This window comes from Balaenoptera borealis (assembly GCF_965194805.1).
Source record: "Balaenoptera borealis genome assembly, chromosome: 13".
NCBI classification, from domain to species: Eukaryota; Metazoa; Chordata; class Mammalia; order Artiodactyla; family Balaenopteridae; genus Balaenoptera; species Balaenoptera borealis.
The window spans coordinates 3,619,463-3,638,703 of record NC_138870.1 but is presented as its reverse complement, the minus strand read 5'-3'; the positions used below and the strand labels follow the sequence as shown (position 1 = coordinate 3,638,703).

Genomic DNA, 19,241 nt, shown 5'->3' with positions numbered 1-19,241 from the left:
TGTAGGGTTATTAATTGGCCCAGTTTCAAGATTGTGTCTCAGGGAACAAGGAGAGCCAAGGAGAGGGAGAGAGATGGGGGAATGGCTGGTCAGTGGAGCAGTCAGAACACACACGACATTTAACAGTTAAGTTTGTCATCTTGTATGGGCCTGATTCGGGGCACCCAAGACAATTACAATAGTAACGTCAAGGGTCACTGATCACCGATCACCATAACAAATATAATAATAATGAAAGTTTGAAATATCGTGAGAATACCCAAAACGTGACACACAGACACTGAGCAAATGCTGTTGGAAAAATGGCACCGATAGACGTGCTTGATGCAGGGTTGCCACAGACTTTCAATTTGTAAAAAAAAAAAAAAAAAAAGCAGTATCTATGAAGAGCAGTAAAGCAAAGAGCAATAAAGTGAGGTCTGCCTGCAGTCGACGTGTAACGTGCCTAAGTGATGATTCGATATAGGTATATGTTGTGAAATGATTACCACCGTAAGGTTTAACACGTCCATCACCTCCTGTACTTAACATTCTTTTGTGTGGTGAGAACGTTTGGGATCTGCTCTCTTAGCAGCTTTCAGGTTTACAATACAGTATTATTAACCACAGTCACCATGCGGTGCGTTACACGCCCAGGATTTATACATTTTATAATGAAGTTTGTACCCTTTGACCACCTTCACCCATTTCTCCACCCTCCCCCCACTGCCCAGTCCCTAGCAAATCACCAGTCTACTTTGTTTCTATGAATTTGGTTTGTTTAGATTCCATACATGAGATCATACAGTATTTGTCTTTGTCTCTCTGACACAGTTCACTTAGCATGCCCTCAAGGTTCATCCATATTATTGCAAGTGGCAGGATTTCCTTTTTTTAGTTGCTGAATATTCTGTTTTGTGTGTGTGTGTCTGTGTGTGTATATGTAAAACACACCATATTTTCTTTACCCATTCATCTGTCAAGGGACGCATAGGTTGCTTCCATATCTTGGGTTTGTAAATAACATTGCAGTGAATGTGAGGATTCAGATATCTCTTCGAGATAGTGACTTCATTTCCATTGTATAAATACCCAGAAGTGGGCTTGCTGGATCATATGGTACTTTTATGTTTTGAGGCGCCTCCATAACTGTTTTCCATAGTGACTATACCAATTTACATTCCCACCAACAGTGCACTAAGTTTTCCCTTTTCTCTACATCCTCACTAGCATTTATCTCGTCTTTCTGATTATAGCCATTCTAACAAGTGTGAGGTAATATCTCATTGTGGTTTTGATTTGCATTTCCCTGATGATTAATGATGTTGAGCACCTTTTCATGTACCTGTACCTGTTTGCTATTTGTATGTTTCTTTGGAAAAATGCCTATTCAGTTCCCCTGCCCATTTTTGAATTGGATTATGTGTGGGTTTTGGTGTTTTTTTTGTTTTTTCTGTTTTTTTGCTATTGAGTTGTACGAGTTCCTTATATATTTTGGATATTAACCCCTCATCAGCTATATGGTTTCCAAATATTTTCTCCCATTCCGTAGGTCGCCTTTTCATTTTGTTAATGGTTTCTTTTGTTCAGAAACTTTTTAGTTTGAAGTAGTCCCACTTGTTTATTTTTGCTTTGTTGCTTGTACTTTTGCTGTCCTATCCAAAAAATCATTGCCAACGCCAATGTCAAGGAGCTTTTTCCCTATGTTTTCTTCCAGGAGTTTTATGGTTTCAGGTTTCTTACATTTAAGTCTTTAATCAATTTTGAGTTAATTTGTGAGTGGTGTAAGATAGGTGTCTAGTTTCATTCTTTTTCATATGAATATCCAGTTTTCCCAGCACCATTTGTTGAAGAGACTGTCTTTTCTCCATTGGGTATTCTTGGCCCCCTTTTCAAATTAGTTGACTGTATACACAGGGGTTTATTTCTGGGCCCTCAATTCTGTTCTGTTGGTCTATGTGTCTGCTTTTATGCCAGTACTGTACTGTTTTGATTACTATAGTTTTGTAATGTAGTTTGATATCAGGAAGTGTTGATACCTCCAGCTTTGATCTTCTTTCTCAAGATTGCTTTGGCTATCTTTCCTGGTTCTGTATGATTTTTAGGGTTGTTTTCTCTATTTCTGTAAAAAATGCCATTGGGATCTTGGTAGGGGTTGAGTTGAATCTATAGATGGCTTTGGGTAGTATGGGCATTTTAGTAGCATTAATTCTTCTGATTCATAAACGGGATATCTTTCCATTTGTTTGTGTCTTCATCAATTTCTTTTATCAAAATCTTGTAGTTTTCAGCATACAGATTTTTCAACTCCTTGGATAAAGTTATTCTTAAGTATTTTATTGTTTTTAATGCCATTGTAAATGAGATTGTTTTCTTTATTTCTTTTTCAGATAGTTTGTTGTTAGTCTATAGAAATGCAAGTGATTTTTTTTTTTAAATTATTAGCACCTTTAATTAATTAATTATTTATTTATTTTGGCTGTGTTGGGTCTTCGTTTCTGTGCGAGGGCTTCCTCCAGTTGTGGCAAGCGGGGGCCACTCTTCATCGCGGTGCGCGGGCCTCTCACCATTGCGGCCTCTCTTCTTGCGGAGCACAGGCTCCAGACGCGCAGGCTCAGTAGTTGTGGCACACGGGCCCAGTTGCTCCGCGGCATGTGGGATCTTCCCAGACCAGGGCTCGAACCCGTGTCCCCTGCATTGGCAGGCAGATTCTCAACCACTGCCCCACCAGGGAAGCCCGCAACTGACTTTTGTATGTTGATTTTGAATCCTGCAACTTTACTGAATTTGTTTATTACTTCTAACAGTTTTTTGGTCAAATCTTTAGGGTTTTCTACATATAAAATCATGTTATCTTCAAACAGACAATTTTACTTCTTCCTTTCCAAATTGGATGCGTTTTATTTGTTTTTCTTGCCTGATTGCCCTGGCTAGGACTTTAGTACTATGTAGAGGATGAGTGATAAGAATGGGCACCTTTGGGGGCTTCCCTGGTGGCGCAGTGGTTGAGAATCTGCCTGCTAATGCAGGGGACACGGGTTCGAGCCCTGGTCTGGGAGGATCCCACATGCCGTGGAGCAACTGGGCCCGTGAACCACAACTGCTGAGCCTGCGCGTCTGGAGCCTGTGCTCCGCAACAAGAGAGGCCACGATAGTGAGAGGCCTGTGCACCGCGATGAAGAGTGGCCCCCACTTGCCGCAGCTAGAGAAAGCCCTAGCACAGAAACGAAGACCCAACTAGCAATCAATCAATCAATCTTTAAAAAAAAAAAAAAAGAATGGGCACCTTTGTCCCTGATCTTAGAGGAAAAGCATTCAACCTTTTACCACTGAGTGTGATGTTAGCTGCGGGCTTGTCACATATGGCCTCATTGTGTTAAGGTATGTTCCTTCTCTTCAGTTTGTTGAGAATATTTATCATGAGAGGATGTTGGATTTTGTCAGATGCTTTCTCTACATCTGTTGAGATGATCATATGATTTTCTGTCTTTCATTTCATTAATGTGATATATCACATTTACTGATTTGCTTATGTTGAAACATCCTTGCGTCCCAGGGATAGATCCTACTTGATCGTGAAATATCTTTTTAACGTGCTGTTGAATTTGGTGTGCTTTGGTTGAGAATTTTCACATCTGTATTCAGCAGGGATACTGGCCTGTAGTTTTCTTTTCCTCTGGTACCCTTATCGACTTTGGTATCAGGGTAACGCTGGCCTCATGGAATGAGTTTGGGAGTATTCCCTCCTCTTTGGTTTTCTGGAAGCGTTTGAGAAGGATTGGCATTATTTCTTTAACTATTTGGTAGAATTCACCGGTGAAACCATCTGGTCCTGGGCTTTTCTGCGTTGGTGCTCAGAGGCCTGCCCTGAGGCACTGGTTCCAGGGCCTGAATTAGAACACTTGTGACCCCGCCCACGGCTGAGATGCCAACTGCGTCCCCATCTCTCTCTGGGGGGGGGACAGGAGCAGCCAGTGCCCCGTGGCCTTTCCTGCTCTCTGCTCCTCCCCAGGGGACGAGGTAAAGAACTTCAGTGGAGTTTGCGAATATTCAAGGAAATAGTACTCGCTAGGGTCCAGGCCAGGGCCGCCAGTCCTGCAGCTTAGTTTCTGTGGCTTCCGACGCCCTGGGTTCGGGAGACGCCCGCTTCCGAGGACCCACCCACCTGGTTCTGAACACAAGATGTTCTTCACTCCCTCCTACATCCAGCCCCTCATGGGGTCCTGCCCACTTTGTCCCCACGTGGCATGTGATTTAAATCCCGGCCTTTCACACAGAGCTGCCTGAACAATCCTCTGTTGACCCGGAGGCCGACCCTGTTGGTAACTCCTCTCTGAGAGCCCTAGACAATGCGCATTTCTGCCTTAAAAAAAAAAAAAAATTGAATTTCTAGGTGAATAAAAACAAAACACAAAAGTCCGAGAAGACTTTTTCCGTGCTGTGTTTTTTCCTCTCGCAGAGTAGACGCGGATGAGGATGACCTGGAGGAAGAACATGTGACTAAGGTGAGACACCAGGTCCTGGGTCTCCCGTGACCGACCTGGGTCCACGGAGGAGGTGGGAGCCCCCGAGTCTCCAGGTGCTCTCTTGGCAGGGGGGCTGGGTCCCCGGGAGATGCCCGCGCCCCAGGGCGTCGAGGGGCAGCCTCTTCACTGGGGGTGGCAGGAGGTGGGGGACGAGTGCTCTGCCCCTGGCTCTCAGTGGCTCGTCCCCTGTCCTCTGGTCTGAGTTTGCATTTGCCTGGGGTGCTGGGAGCTGTGTGTGGTTCTCACGCTGCTCAGGCTTCCTGTGTGCGGGACTTCAGGTTTTCTCTTTTGAAATTAGATACTCCCCCTCCGCCCCCATTTTCCTCTCTTCCTCCCCTGGCTCTTCTAAATCTTGGAGGGGTGCACAGAGAGAGGTGAGCTCAGCCTCCTCCTGCTTCACCCCCCGAGCCCTGGGAGGTGCATGGGGACCCGCCCGCCCCGCTTCCCCTTACGCCCCGGACTCTGGCAGTCCTCCCTGTGTCAAGAGCCACCACTGAGGGGAAACTCCCTTTCCTGAGATGACCGAGCCTCCCAGAGGGGCAGGAGCAGGGGCACAGCGTGACCGACGGGAGGGGGACGCCCTGGCCTGAGGGCTTGCAGAGGTCTGCCCGGGGGCGGTCGCCTTCCTTAGGTCTGTGTCCCGGCCGCCCGCTCCATTCCCTCGGCGTCTCGGGCCCCAGCCCTCCTCGCTGTGCCGGGAACGTTTGGGGGTGACGGTCTCCCCTGAACCCCGCTCCCCTGGGCAGATTTACTACTGCAGTCGGACGCACTCGCAGCTGGCCCAGTTCGTGCACGAGGTGCAGAAGAGCCCCTTTGGCAAGGACACTCGGCTCGTCTCTCTGGGCTCTCGGCAGGTGAGCGCAGGCAGGGGCTGGGCGGGCGAGCAGGGCGGGACCGGCCCCTGTGCCTTGCTGGTCCTTGGAAGGAAGGACCCGCTCCTGGAAGGCGGGCAGGCCCGGTGGCTTGCTCTGTGTCGCTTAGCCAGCCCTGTGCCCTTTACCCTCTCCTGTGTCTCACAGAATCTTTGTGTCAATGAAGATGTGAGAAAGCTGGGTTCTGTGCAGCTCGTCAATGACCGCTGTGTGGAGCTGCAGAGAAGCAAACACGGTAGCCGCCAGCGCCCCGAGGCTGTAGGCAGGGCCTCTGGGACCATGTGCAGCCCTGGGGGGAGCCAGAGGCAGTCCCGGCACAGGGGAAACGGAACGAGGGCAGGGCAGACCTGGCCGCCTTCCTGAAGAGCCTCACGTGGGGAAAAAGGTCTTCTTGCTTTTTAGTCCGGATCTAGTCCAGTACCCTGGCTATGAGGTGATACCATAGGCCACTTCTAGAGAAGACAAGGTAAAATGCCAGGATGTTTCGCAGAGTCCGTAAGCAGCAGTTCCGGAAGGGTTTAGAGGCCCCGCCCCGTCGTACAGACCCCCTTCTGGCCCTGGGGTCAGAACCTCAGCTGAGGTTCTTTCTGCCTTTGCCCTGTGCCTGCCCCCCTCAGAGAAGAAGAACATCGTCGAGGAGGAGAAGCCCGGGCGGAGGAGGAGGCTGGAGCCGCGGGCCACCTGCCCCTTCTACAGCCATAAGCAGCTGCAGCTCCTCCGGGACAAGGTCCTGGTGGAGGTGAAGGACATCGAGCAGCTGGTGGCCCTGGGGAAGGAGGCTCGGGCCTGTCCTTATTACGGGAGCCGGTTCGCCATTCCAGCAGCCCAGGTGAAGACCCCGGAGGTTGGGCGGTAGCTCTTGGCTCTGAGCAGGGCCCAGGAGGGAGTTCTCACTCCTCTTTCGGTTCAGGAGGGTGTCACCGGCCGTGGTTGTCTGCCTGACACACCGCCCACTGAGGACACGTCACCCACTCTCTCCTGGTACATAGGGTTGGAGGAGGCCCCAGGTCCCTAGGTGGCTCTGGGCTGCAGGGACAGTTGGCGTCCTGGGGGATGGCACATTAACGCCAGGGCAGAAACTAGAGTGCCGTGGGGAGCTACGGGACGTAAAGGTCTTTCCAGGTGCCCTTTGGGTGCGTGGTCGACCCACCCTGCGCACCTGCCTGCAGCACAGGTGGAGACCCTTCCCTAGACTTGCTATATGGAGTCAAAAATGGTATCATTGTTATTTGGTGGTATGATTTAACTGTTTTCTTTCTACTTCCTTAATTTGAATGACTTTTGGAAGTAATGTATCATTTATGGAGAATTTCATATAATCCAGAGAAGACTTCCACAGGTTTTTAAAGGTGCAGGGAACTGTGTTAGTAATACCATTACCTGGCAGTTAGACGCCTGTCAGTGTGCTGCCCGGAACCGAGTGTGGAGGGTCACCGAGAAACTGGGGAGCCCTCCCAGCCTCACGGTGGTCTCAGCCCTCCTGGGGTCTGGACACACTTGGGTGCCAATATAGTGAAATATCCTGAAACTCTTACGATCTTGACTTTTTAAGACACTTTTCACATCGTTTTTGTGTATAGCAGCCCACTGAAATAGCTAAGGCAGGTATTGTTCATATTCTACACATGAGGACCCCTGGGGCCCAGAAGGGTTAAGTGATTGATCTGTTTTCTCACAGCAAATGAGTAATGGAGCCAGTGTTAAAACCTGGGCCTTAAGTTTCCAGTTTTTTGGATTTTCACTTTATCGGTATCCTTTTAAGTGGAAAATCCTCATAACAACACGGCACCTAAGAAATTGACAGAGTGCTTTTATTTTTGTTACCCCGCCTCCCCCCGCTTAACCCTCATTTGAGATAGACTTTATCAAGCCCGTTTTGCAGATGAGGAAACTGAGGCTCAGAAAGGTTGACTGTCCCAGAGTCACACAGCTGGGAAGTGGCGGCTCCAGGGCCAGAACCCAGGGCTGCTTTCTGGGCCCCAGTGCTGTCACAGCGTGTTGAGGGACCTTGGTGCTTTAGGGGCTGCCTTGGGGGCGCAGGGGGGCTCCACAGCAGGGGCCCCAGGCCCCTCCGCCCTTCCGCCCTCGCTCCACTCGGAAGTGCAGTCGGCTCCAGTTTTACCTGTTCCGTAGCTGACGTTCCACATAAGACTTTCCGGGGAAGGTTCTAGAGCTCAAAGCACAGTGCGCTGCTCTAGCTTTCTCTCCGGAGTGTCCCCCTGCGCGTGTTCCGGGTAGGAAGTGAAACCGTGCACGCCGGGCCTGTGTGGTGGCTGGGCCCGCCCACCGCGGGAGGGGTCCTGCTCCCGCCTCAGGCCGCCTCTCCCCCTCCAGCTGGTGGTGCTGCCCTACCAGATGCTGCTGCACGCGGCCGCCCGGCAGGCAGCGGGGATCCGGCTGCAGGGCCAGGTGGTGGTCATCGACGAGGCCCACAACCTGATCGACACCATCACCGGCATCCACAGCGTGGAGGTCAGCGGATCCCAGGTGGGTCGGCCTCTGCCTTCCCGGGCCAGGGCCTGCCGCGGGGGCAGCGGGCGCGCTGAGCCGAGGCCGGGGCTCTCCAGCTTGACTTAGGACGGGACCCAGCTCAGGCAGCGGGCACTTCGCTTGCTTCTCCCCAGCCTGCGTCGACCCGAGTCCTCCAGGCCAGGCTGCTGCTAACTAGGTCTCTGTGACCCGGATGGTGGGATGAGAAGCAGGGGTCCTTGTGCAGCTGGATGTTACTGTTGATACTGCTTTGAGGGATGCTCAAGGTTTCTGAAAGCCGCTCTTTATGGCCCATTATGTACCCTGCACCACGTGGGGTGCCTCTAATCTTCACGCTGACTCTGCATCGGGCTGGTGCCTGTTTTACGTAGAGACTCGGAGGCTGAGAGAGGGTTAAGCGCTGCCCCTGAGGTCAGCCTGGGATTTGACCACCGGTTTCTGACCCTCAAGCCCACGTGACACCCACCCCCTGGACTGCCTAGTGCCGATTGGCCTGGACCGAGCTGTGACGGTTGCCTTGAACCGGCTCCCTCAGCAGACAGCATGTCTTTCCCATCCCACGAAGCACTAGCAGGGACGTTCGTTACCTGCGAGTCATCGTCTTCCCCTTTCCCTGACCCTCAGTGGATGCCACTGCACCAGCCCCCCTTCACCTCGACTGCCCCCCGAGTGTCCTGGGCTGGCGTATTCCAGGCATTGTCGAGGGCATCACTGGCACGGCCCCAGGCTGCTGGTCTAGGGCCTGCTCTGTCATCATATCGCTCTCTGTTCTCCCCCAGCTCTGCCAGGCCCACTCCCAGCTGCTCCAGTACACGGAACGATACGGGTGAGACGTTGCCTCCCGAGGGGGTGGGAAGGCCCCGCTCAGCCTCGGCGCCCCAAAGCCAGCCTGCGAGAGGAGGCACCGGGGTGGCATCTGGCCGGGCCCAGCATGATGGGGGCCAGCGTGCCTTCACCTCCTGTTCATTAGGCGTGCACCCCAGGAGGCCGTGCGGGCCCTGGGCCACAGTGAGCCGCCCTTCTGGGAGAGCGTGTGCAGCTCGTGACCCAGCTGGGAAGACAGCAGACAGGAGGGCCTCAGCTCAGGCACCTGGAGGGGAAGTCGGGGTCCTCCCGCTGATGTCCACTGGCTTCTCCCCAGGAAGCGCTTGAAGGCCAAGAACCTGATGTACATCAAGCAGATCCTGTATCTGCTGGAGAAGTTCGTGACCGTGCTGGGCGGTAAGGAGCATCCCCGCCCGCGGCCAGCTGCCGAGCCTGCTGGGCTCCGTTCCCCGGGTGCCAGTCAGGACCCCTGGGGTTTCTGTCTCTCAGGAATCGCCTTGGCCGTTGATTTAGGAAATTCTTATTTGTCCGGCCTTAGATCTTTGTTGAGAGCCCTGGTTGATCTGCCCCTGTTCTGAGTCCTTTTTATTTTGCCAGGCCCGACTCCACAGGTGGCAGTAATAATAATATATTGTGATATAAATGTGTGTATGACACTACATCACAGTGAAGGGACTCAGGACTCGGGTGCTTCTGTGAGGAAAGCAGCGCAGGCACGGTAACCCTCAGGCCAGTAAACTGAAGCCCGGAGCAGAGGTGACCGGCCTCTGGTTCGTGAGCCCGGCGAGAGGGACTGGAGTCTTCTGGCTCCGGGGCCCACACTTCTTTGCGTTATTCGGAGCCACACGACTTCCCTTTGGCAGTTCCTGTGAAAGCTTGTATAGAAGCTGAAGGGCAGAAAGGCCGCGGGGCTTTTCTGGGGGGGGGGGGTCTGTCTCACGTTGATGCTCTTCACTTGGTCTCTGCGTCTCCTGCTGGCGCCCGTGTGGAGCGGGGTGTCCCTGTCCCCGCCTCCTCGGAGGATGTGGGAAAGGATGACATCGCCAGGCTCGGGCTGCGTGTGCAACACGTGGGTCAGACCTTGAGGCCCCCGGGCCCTCCTGCCCCCTCCGTGGGTCCTTTGGGTGCTGTAAATGGCAGAAGACCCCTTCAGATAGGAAGGTTCTTACTCGATAACCACAGAACAGAGGGAGAAGATGGGGGCCAGAGGCCCACTGTCCTGACCTGTTTGATTCTCTTTTTTAGGGAACATTAAGCAAAACCCCAATACCCAGAGCCTCTCTCAGGCAGGTAAGAGCAGGTCGGAGCCGTTTCTGAGCTGCCCTCTGGGGCCTGGAGGCCGTGGTCCTCAGACCAAGGACTTCAGGGCCCTTCGCTTGTTTGCTCTTAGGGACGGAGCTGAAGACCATCAGCGACTTCCTCTTTCAGAGCCAGATCGACAACATCAACCTGTTCAAGGTAGGTTTTCACCTTTGTGTGTTGGCACACCCAGGTTCCTTGTCTGCCCACCCCCCGTGGGCGGAACAGTGTTAGGACGGTGGAAGGAATAGAAAGTAAATTCCTTCTGTCCTTGAGCAGCCTAGAGGTCTGAGGGTCTATAGAATTACTGTACCTAACCCTTACACACAGCTCGTGTCGGAGGAGGGCAGAGTCTTCAGCCTGGGGTGGAGGGTCACAGAGAGCCGTGCCTTCCTCTCTGTGTGATAAGCAGACGCTCGCAGGTGCCTCCGCTCCATCTGTCTTCGGGCACAGTCTTCCCGGGCTCTGGGCAGAGCACGAATGACTTTGCGATCCAGCTGTCGGGCTGAGGTGCCTGAGAGCGCGGCTAGGGTGCTCGGCCTGGGTTGGGCCCAGCCTCAACCTTTGCTCCCTCCAGATGGGGCACAGGCTCTGTCGCTTGACAGACCACCTTAGTGAGTCTGGTTTGCTAACGACACAGAGCACCGTGTCCAAGGCAGCGCGTGGGTCCCGTGACTCCAAGGGAGGGGCACCACGTCATTCAGGCTCCCCAGCTCAGGAGGACAGCATGCCCGCGCACGCGAGGGGGCTGGGGGTGCTCGGCGGGGCCCGGGGCGACCCGGCTGCGCGGGCTCGAGGCCCCGCTCCCCCTTCCCCTTCACACCAGCTGCCCCCCGGCCTGGTTGCTGCCATCGCCCGCCAGGCGGGTGGCAGGCCGAATGGCCTTGGGTTCCTTTCCCCCTCGCCTTGCATCCACACGCTGCCAGGCCCTGACCCCGTGCTCTCATCCCACAGCTGCTGCCCCAGAGCAGGCGGTTTCCCTCCTCGCTCCTTTCTGGTCTCTGATCCTGTTCTCTGCCTCCTGTCTCTTTTACAGACTATAGTCCGGTGACTCTTTCTTTTTTCTCTTTGGCCACACCACGCAACTTGCAGGGTGTTTAGTTCCCTGACCAGGAATCAAACCCGCACCCTCGACAGTGAAAGCGCGGAGTCCAAACCACTGGACCACCATGGAGTTCCCCAGTGAATCTTTTTTTTTTTTTTAACATCTTTATTGGAGTATAATTGCTTTACAATGGTGTGTTAGTTTCTGCTGTATAACAGTGAATCAGCTATACGTAACAAATATCCCCATATCCCCTCCCTCTTGTGTCTCCCTCCCACCCTCCCTATCCCACCCCTCTAGGTGGTCACAAAGCACTGAGCTGATCTCCCTGTGCTATGTGGCTGCTTCCCACTAACTAGCTATTTTACACTTGGTAGTGTATATAAGTCCATGTCACTCTCTCACTTCGTCCTAGCTTACCCTTCCCCCACTATGTCCTCAAGTGTGTTCTCTATGTCTGCGTGCATCTTTATTCCTGCCCTGCCCCTAGGTTCATCAGTACCGTTATTTATTTATTTATTTAAATTGATTTATTTACTTATTTTTTGGCTGCATTGGGTCTTTGTTGCTGCGCACGGGCTTTCTCTAGTTGCGGTGAGCGGGGGCTACTCTTTGTTGCGGTGCATGGGCTCCTTGTTGCGGTGGCTTCTCTTCTTGCAGAGCACGGGCTCTAGGCACGCGGGCTTCGGTAGTTGTGGCTCGTGGGCTCTAGGGCACAGGCTCAGTAGTTGTGGTGCACGGGCTTAGTTGCTCCACGGCATGTGGGATCTTCCTGGACCAGGGCTTGAACCCGTGTCCCCTGCATTGGCAGGTGGATTCTTAACCACTGCGCCACCAGGGACGTCCCAGTAGTGTTTTCTTAAATTCCGTATATATGTGTTAGCATGCAGTATTTGTTTTTCTCTTTGTGACTTACTTCACTCAGTATGACAGACTCTAGGTCCATCCACCTCACTACACATAACGCAATTTCGTTTCTTTTTATGGCTGAGTAATATTCCATTGTATATATGGGCCACATCTTCTTTATCCATTCATCTGTTGATGGAGACTTAGGTTGCTTTCATGTCCTGGCTATAGTAGATAGTGCTGCAAGGAACACTGTGGTACATGACTCTTTTTGAATTATGGTTTTCTCATCCCCAGTGAATCTTAATGGAAGACGGCCCCTTTTCAGAGATCTCTAGGGGCTCCACACCCCTCCTCTTGCACGTTGTGCTCACAACCAAGCTCCTCCACGTGCCCCTGACCTAGCCCAGCTCTCCCTTTTGCGTTGTGCTTTTGCTCAGAGGATTTTTAAAAAACTACCACTTAATCCTCAAGGTCCAGCTTTGCTGTCATGTTGCAGGAGAGCAGAGGGGACGTGGCCATCACCAAGCACCTTTAGAGAGGGGAGGCTGTGCCGTGCTGCCGAGTCCCTCCTGTGGCAGGGCACCGTGTGCGCACGCGCATGTGTGTGTGTGTGTGCGTGCGTGCGCGTGCGCGTGCGCGCACAGCGGGGGGACAGTGGCAGAGGTGGGGCCTCAGGCAGGAGGCTGATGCGACCACAAGAGGCGCTTCGGGCACCTGGGGGGTGGCGTGGGCCTGCTCCTGTCGTTTGGAAGGTGGCTTTCTCCAGCTGGATTTGTTTTCCCGGTGCCTCTGGCTGGGTTTGCTTTCGCAGGTGCAGCGCTACTGTGAAAAGAGCATGGTCAGCAGAAAGGTACGTGTCCCTTTGCGCGGGCCCCCGTCGCTGTCCTCCGTGCCTCTCTTTTCCTGCCCTGCCAAACCTCCGAACCCCGTCTCTGTGCTCACCGTGCAGCAGCTCGCCGGGGCCGGGGAGGGGCCCATCTGTCTCCCTCCCACAACCACTACTCTCATCCCTGTGCCAGCTCCTCGGCTTCACAGAGAGGTACGGGGCGGTCCTGGCGCCCTCCAGGGAGCAGCCCAAACTGTCCGGGTTCCAGCACTTCCTGCAGAGCCTGCAGCCGGGGGCGACTGCGGGTGAGTCGGAGGGGGAGCCTGGGCAAGAGTTGGGCTTCCTCACGCGTGGTCTTCCCGGAGGATGGCTTTAGCCCAGGTGCAGGGCGCCCCCTGCTGTCCGGGCTCCCAGACCCTCCTCCTTCCTCTGCTCTGTGCAGCTCCTGCAGCCCCTGCGGAGGAGGGGGAGGACAGGGCGCCGCGGCCCGCTTCCCCGCTGATGCACATTGAAGGCTTCCTCGCGGCTCTCACCACTGCCAACCAGGATGGCAGGGTCATCCTGAGCCGTCAAGGTAACCCCGGGAGGAGCCAGCCTAGAGCCAGGCTGCTTTACTGCCATCTGGGACCCCACCAGCTTAGGACGCAGAAATGGGTGAAAACTGGCCACCTGTGACCCACGCCAGTGGTCGAGGGGCTGAGGAGGGATGCAGAGGTGCTGGGCTGCTGGCTGGTCTCGGGCGAGGTTGCCAGAGACTCCGCGTAGCCCAGTGTGAAGGTCAGGTGGGCTTTGTTGGAGTCGTGGCTCCCTCACCTATGAGCTGCGTGACTTGGACCAGTTTCTCCCTAAACCTCAGATCCTCATGTGAAAAGGGAGACAGTCCTGCCATCTACCTCAGGGTTGTCCTGGAGATGAGATGGGTCTAATTTAAAGAGCAAGTTGTATCTCTTATGGCTTCTACATGGACCCGACTGGACATCCCCTTTGTCTCAGGCGGATGGAGGTCTCTGTTGGGCCTGCACCTGCCCTTCTCCATGTAGCTGTCTTTCTCTGTCTTTCTTTAGGCAGCCTCAGTCAGAGCAGCCTCAAATTCCTGCTCCTGAATCCAGCCGTGCACTTTGCCCAGGTGGTAAAGGAATGCCGGGCGGTGGTCCTTGCAGGGGGCACCATGCAACCGGTAAGGACACGGCCCAGCCTCTCGCGCCCAGCTGCTGGGATGGGGAGGATGTAGCATCAGGCCTCTTCCCATCCTGTGGGTCCCCCAACCAGAAAGGGGTTAGCTTGAGCCGGCCAAGCAGTGTCCACCAGGTGGCATTGCTGGACTGTCTCGTGGCTGGGTCTGGGGTGGGGTGGGCACTGCCCTGCCCTGGTGTTTTCTGTAGCCACTTCTCCGGAGAAAGCCTTTCATGGAGTTTCAGACCCAGATTGGAGTGCCTTTCCATTCCTGTACCCACCATAGATACAACCTTCTCTTTCTTTTATAAATTTAAGTTTTAGTATACATATTTAGGAAACTGTTATATTTTCATTGTAGGGAGCAGAGACAAGCAAAAACAGGAAATAGATCATAATTCCACCAGCAAAAGATTCGTTTTGGTGTATATCATTACAATAGTCTTTGTATTCATAATTTTTACAAATACACATACATATTTTTTTAAAAAAAAAATCGTATCTCCACATGCTGCTGTTATAATTTGCTTTTTTCATTCAGCAACAAAGCATCTTCAGCATTTTTCCTTCTCAGCAAATATGCATTTATTCTGCCCAACTCTGGCTGCACTTTATTCCGTTACGTGAATCTATTACATACGACCACTCTTCTTTTGTCAGGTATCTAGGCGATTTGCAGTTCTTCTGTTTTAAACGGTAGAGTGGAAGATACAATTGCATCTCTGCACAGCGCTCACTTCCTTAGGATGTGTCTTAGAACCAAGACTTACTGGCTGAAAGGCAAAGGCTCTTCAACCTCCTCAAGCTGTCAGCTCCCAACCTCAGCTTCCTGTTAGAGTCACCCCTGTAGCTGTATTATCTTTCCATTTTTCTTTTTGTGTATAGAAGTAGATTTTTATTCACTGGTGTATTAGAATCATTTATAGTTGCTGTTTTTTGTTGCTGTTGTTTTTAAATTATTTTTGGCTGCGTTGGGTCTTCGTTGCTGCGCGCGGGCTTTTTCTAGTTGCAGGGGCTACTCTTCATTGCGGTGCGCAAGCTTCTCATTGCGGTGGCTTCTCTTGTTGCGGAGCACGGCTCTAGGCACATGGGCTTCTTCAGTAGTTATGGCACGTGGGCTCAGAAGTTGTGGCTCCTGGGGTCAGTAGTTGTGGCTTGCGGGCTCTAGAGCACTGGCTCAGTAGTCGTGGTGCACGGGCTTAGTTGCTCCGTGGCATGTGGGATCTTCCTGGACCAGGGCTCGAACCCGTGTCCCCTGTATTGGCAGGTGGATTCTTAACCACTGCGCCACCAGGGAAGTCCATAGCCGCTGTTTTTGATGCTCAGATTTTCTCAGACTTGGCCTGTGGGAACCCCTCATGCTGCTCTGGTCCCTTTGACGTGGCCCCCTTAGTCTTGGGATGCTTTCAGCACAAAAAATGTCCCGGGCTCACCTTAACACTTTCCTTGCCCCAGACCTGGAATCATTCATTTCTCCAGGGTGCCCTGGTTTCTTCAAACGGGGATTGGTACTTAGAAACCAACATCTGGGAGCTAGGGTGTTCATAGTGCTCCTGGGTCATCACCGTTTATAGGCCATTTCAGGGGACAGACCTAGGGAATAGTTTTCAGAAATAATGAGTCCACAGTGACATTTCTGTATCAAAATCAGTCAGTCATTTTACTTGACCTTACATAGTATCTGTTAAGCTGCAGTTTGATTTCTTATCACATTCACATAATTACTTATTTGCTCTATCCCGAATATACTTAAAATAGTTTCAAAATTATACCAGTATTCTAACAAGAAACTACTGATTGAATTCATTTACGTGCATTTATTTTTTGCCTTTAAAGTATCCCACTAAGGATATGTGGTCATTAGTGATATAAAGTCACTAGAAGTCAAGCTTTTCTCTGTGTGGCTATGTTCTGAGTTTGATAGGCAGCTAGGCTTTCTTTCAGTTTTTGTTTTCAATTTTACAGTTTGCCTTTTTACTTTATGTTCTTAAAAAGTCGAAACTATATAGCAAGACGTATTCAGAGAGTCTCACCTCTGTTCTTCTTCAAACCGTTCCCCATTCCCACAGGTAATCATTTTTATTAGCTACTGGTCTATTCCTCCAGTGTTTCATTATAATTTTTTTTTTTTTTGCAAAGATGAGCAAATATTTTTTTCCCTGTCCTTTCTTACATCAGAGGGAGCTCAGTCAGCTTTGACTTCCCAGCACGCTCTGGCGGTCGCACCTTACCAGTGCGCAGGGTGGTCTGCGCCCCCCCCCGTTAGCTGCACGGCTGTCTGCTGGGGAGATAGCGTAGACCCTTCAGCCAGTCTCTCTTGAAACGCAGAATATTACAGATAACCTCATGAGGACTATCCTTGTGCATATATTTGGTTTGTGGAGCTGTACTTCAGGGGAGATGCCTAGGTAGGGGATTGTGGGTTAAAAAGTAAAAATATGTCTACTTTGTTAAATATTGTCAAATTCCCCTTCCACAGGAGTTGTACTATTCTGTGTCCCACAAGCAACATATAAGAATGCCTGTTTCTCCAGGGAGTAGTCAGACTTTAGGGTTTTTGCCAGTTTGATAGGTGAAAACCTAGAGCTCTTTAAAAATACAAATGCATATGTCTTCCCACTAGAGAGTCTTATTCAATAGTTTGGGCTGGGCCCTGACCGTATATATATATATTTAACTCCGAGTGGTGATTTTGTTGCATAGCCAGGGTTTAGAACCACTGTTTCAAATTGCTGAATTTCTCTTGCTGTTCCCACAAGTGGTTTAAATGAGGCTGCCAACACTGGGTATCATTATTTTTTTTTTTCTTTTAACGAATCTGTTACCAGCCTTTCCTTTTGCCTCTTTTTTCTGTTCTTATGGACTTGTCGCCTCCTGGCCCAGACCTCTGGGAGATGACAGAGCTGGCTTTGTGGTCTGCAGGTGTCTGACTTGCGCGAGCAGCTGCTGGCGTGTGCCGGGGTGCAAGCTGAGCGCGTGGTGGAGTTCTCCTGTGGTGAGGACCCATGCCCAGGGGTTCGGGGCGGGGCCTCTGGTCACAGTTCAGCCGTGTGCTGTTACCAGGCCCGGGGGCTGAGGCCACGAGAGGGCAGCTTCATCCCGTCAGCTTCCTCGCGAGCTCCCCGTCTCCGGGCCCTCCTGCTCTCTGTGCCCTCTGTCTGCACGGAGAGGCCTGGGCATCGCCGAGTCGGTTCTGTGTGGAAACGGGGTGGAGGGCGGGGGCTGTGAATGGCTCTTCCTAGTCTGGAAGACAGGGTGGGGGGGATGCCCTCCCTGGACTCTGCCTTGCGGGACAGTCGACTCCAGTTCAGCCTCACTGGGTCTCGCCAGGTCACGTGATCCCTGCAGACAACATCCTGCCCCTTGTCATCTGCAGCGGGCCCTCCAACCAGCAGCTGGAGTTCACGTACCAGAAGAGAGAGCTGCCTCAGATGGTCCGTACCAGGCAGCCTGCCTTCCCACGGCCTTTGCGGGGGCAGCAGGCAGACTTAGGGCTGGGGGCACCCTGCCCAGGGCCGAGCATTCAGGCGCTGGGCTCTCCCGTCACAGCTGGCACAGGGTGGGCAGGATCTAGAAGTTCACCCGGAAGGTCTGAGCCATCTCCACCCTCACGCCTTCGGCTGCTGAGGACGTTTTCTTTATAAACGAAGCTCGCGAGCAGGCTGCCCACTGCCTTTGGTCCTCTTGCCGTCTGGCTTTGTGCGCTCCGCCTGGGCAGGAATGCGGGCGTCGGGGGCACACCTCCAGTGGCATGCCTGGGGTTTTCCGCGCCTGACTTGTCACAGACGGGGCTTAATCCCCACCAGGATGTTGGGAGGTGGAGAAGAGCGGACTGAGCGGCCTCCCACGGTGGCTTTTAGCCCTGGTGCGCCAGCACGGTGGTGTGTCACAGACGCTACCAGGCACCAGAAGCATCGTCGGGGGTGTGGTGGGGAGGGGGGCACATTCCGCCCCGGGGGAGCCACCTGGCCGTGCTCCCCGCAGTCACCCGTGGGTCGCTGTACTTGGCTCTGAGCCTTTTTGGGGGGCTTCAGGAGTGGCTCCGTGGTGGGTTCCTTGTCTTCCCTCCCTAGATGGATGAGACGGGTCGCATCCTCTGTAACCTGTGCAACGTGGTGCCGGGAGGGGTGGTCTGTTTCTTCCCCTCCTATGAGTACCAACGCCAGGTCCATGCCCACTGGGACAAGAGTGGCCTGCTGGCCCGCCTGGCTGTCAGGAAAAAGGTGAGTGACTGCTCAGCTGGACTTCCCACTTGAGAGGACGGTGGCACCCAGAGCTCCTCCTGGGATTTCTTGTGTGCGGGGGCTTCCGCTAGTTCCTTACCCCCACTTCCAATCCCTGATAACCATCCAGGGGATCTCCCCAAGGGCCCTGGCCCTGTGGGCTTCTCCAGTCCCCAGTCTGGAAAACATAGGCCAAGAGCGACCCAAGACCCAGGCGTTCTGAAACCCTTTTCTGGGAGACATTATATGTTTGCCTTCAGATATTTCAGGAGCCCAAGAGAGTGAACCAGGTGGAGCAGGTGCTGCTCGAGTATTCCAGGTGCGTTAAGGTAAGAGGTGTACTTCTGAGGCCTTGGGTCAAAGGGCACGTGGCGCTGGCAGCTGAAAATACCGCGGTTGGCATCCACGCTCTGGCTCTGCAGCTCTGGGCTGGGTGTTTTCCTGCAGCATTGTGGCCAGGCAGGGGGCACGGTGACAGGGGCCCTGATGCTCTCCGTGGTCGGAGGGAAGATGAGTGAAGGCATCAACTTCTCTGACAACCTTGGCCGGTAAGGGGTGGGCTTCTCATCTCCCGCGGCTCTGACACCCACCCGTCTGGCGCCTTCTGAGTCCACACCCGGGCTGACTGCTCAGGTCCGTCACCCGCGAGGCGCACGGATGCAACAACTCTGGATTTGGCCCTTTGGGGCCAGGTGGAAAATCAGGCAGCCCCTAACTTGATCAGGACTCAGTTCCTTGGTCTAGACTGGATATCTCTGCTGAGAAAACCCTCTCCAGGTGGTAGGGACGAGGGGAGGGAGAGGCGGAAGGAAGTGGAGGTGTGGGTGAGGACGGGCCCCTTGTCGTGGGCCTGGGCACCGCCCAGCTGCCGTGGCTCACGTGTGCCTCCGCCCTAGGTGTGTGGTCATGGTGGGCATGCCCTTCCCCAGCGTCAGGTCTGCAGAGCTGCAGGAGAAGATGGCTTACCTGGACCAGACCCTCGTGAGTACCGCCAGTGCCTCGGCGGACGAGGGGAGGGGGCGCCCCACCGCTGTGACTTCCCCTTGCCCCGGGACGTGTGTGTCCCGTTTGCTCCAGAGCGATGGGACGCCCCTCGACACCCCCTGAGCTTCTCCATGCCATCACCTATCA

General features: G+C 53.3%; 1 protein-coding gene and 1 long non-coding RNA gene across 5 annotated transcripts in view; one reads left to right on the top strand and one right to left on the bottom strand.

The window, feature by feature from the left end:
* Positions 1-19,241, top strand: part of DDX11 (DEAD/H-box helicase 11) — a 28,487-nt gene that overhangs the window by 7,627 nt on the left and 1,619 nt on the right. For 3 of the 4 annotated variants that reach the window (XM_082349085.1, XM_082349087.1, XM_082349088.1), the window contains exons 6-24: positions 4,439-4,484; positions 5,252-5,359; positions 5,525-5,612; positions 5,995-6,206; positions 7,712-7,864; positions 8,647-8,693; positions 9,009-9,088; positions 9,938-9,982; positions 10,083-10,150; positions 12,700-12,738; positions 12,908-13,019; positions 13,157-13,288; positions 13,779-13,891; positions 16,810-16,882; positions 17,218-17,321; positions 17,961-18,110; positions 18,371-18,439; positions 18,558-18,658; positions 19,007-19,091. In XM_082349085.1, the coding sequence (XP_082205211.1) occupies positions 4,439-4,484; positions 5,252-5,359; positions 5,525-5,612; positions 5,995-6,206; positions 7,712-7,864; positions 8,647-8,693; positions 9,009-9,088; positions 9,938-9,982; positions 10,083-10,150; positions 12,700-12,738; positions 12,908-13,019; positions 13,157-13,288; positions 13,779-13,891; positions 16,810-16,882; positions 17,218-17,321; positions 17,961-18,110; positions 18,371-18,439; positions 18,558-18,658; positions 19,007-19,091 (1,825 nt within the window). The remainder of the gene's footprint in view (positions 1-4,438; positions 4,485-5,251; positions 5,360-5,524; positions 5,613-5,994; positions 6,207-7,711; positions 7,865-8,646; positions 8,694-9,008; positions 9,089-9,937; positions 9,983-10,082; positions 10,151-12,699; positions 12,739-12,907; positions 13,020-13,156; positions 13,289-13,778; positions 13,892-16,809; positions 16,883-17,217; positions 17,322-17,960; positions 18,111-18,370; positions 18,440-18,557; positions 18,659-19,006; positions 19,092-19,241) is intronic. The other variant, XM_082349086.1, reaches the window with a different exon arrangement.
* On the bottom strand, positions 2,429-4,426 carry LOC309608714. Its single transcript, XR_014233080.1, has 2 exons — positions 3,266-4,426; positions 2,429-2,955 (listed from the first exon to the last, which is right to left on the bottom strand). It is a non-coding gene; the product is annotated as an uncharacterized lncRNA (long non-coding RNA).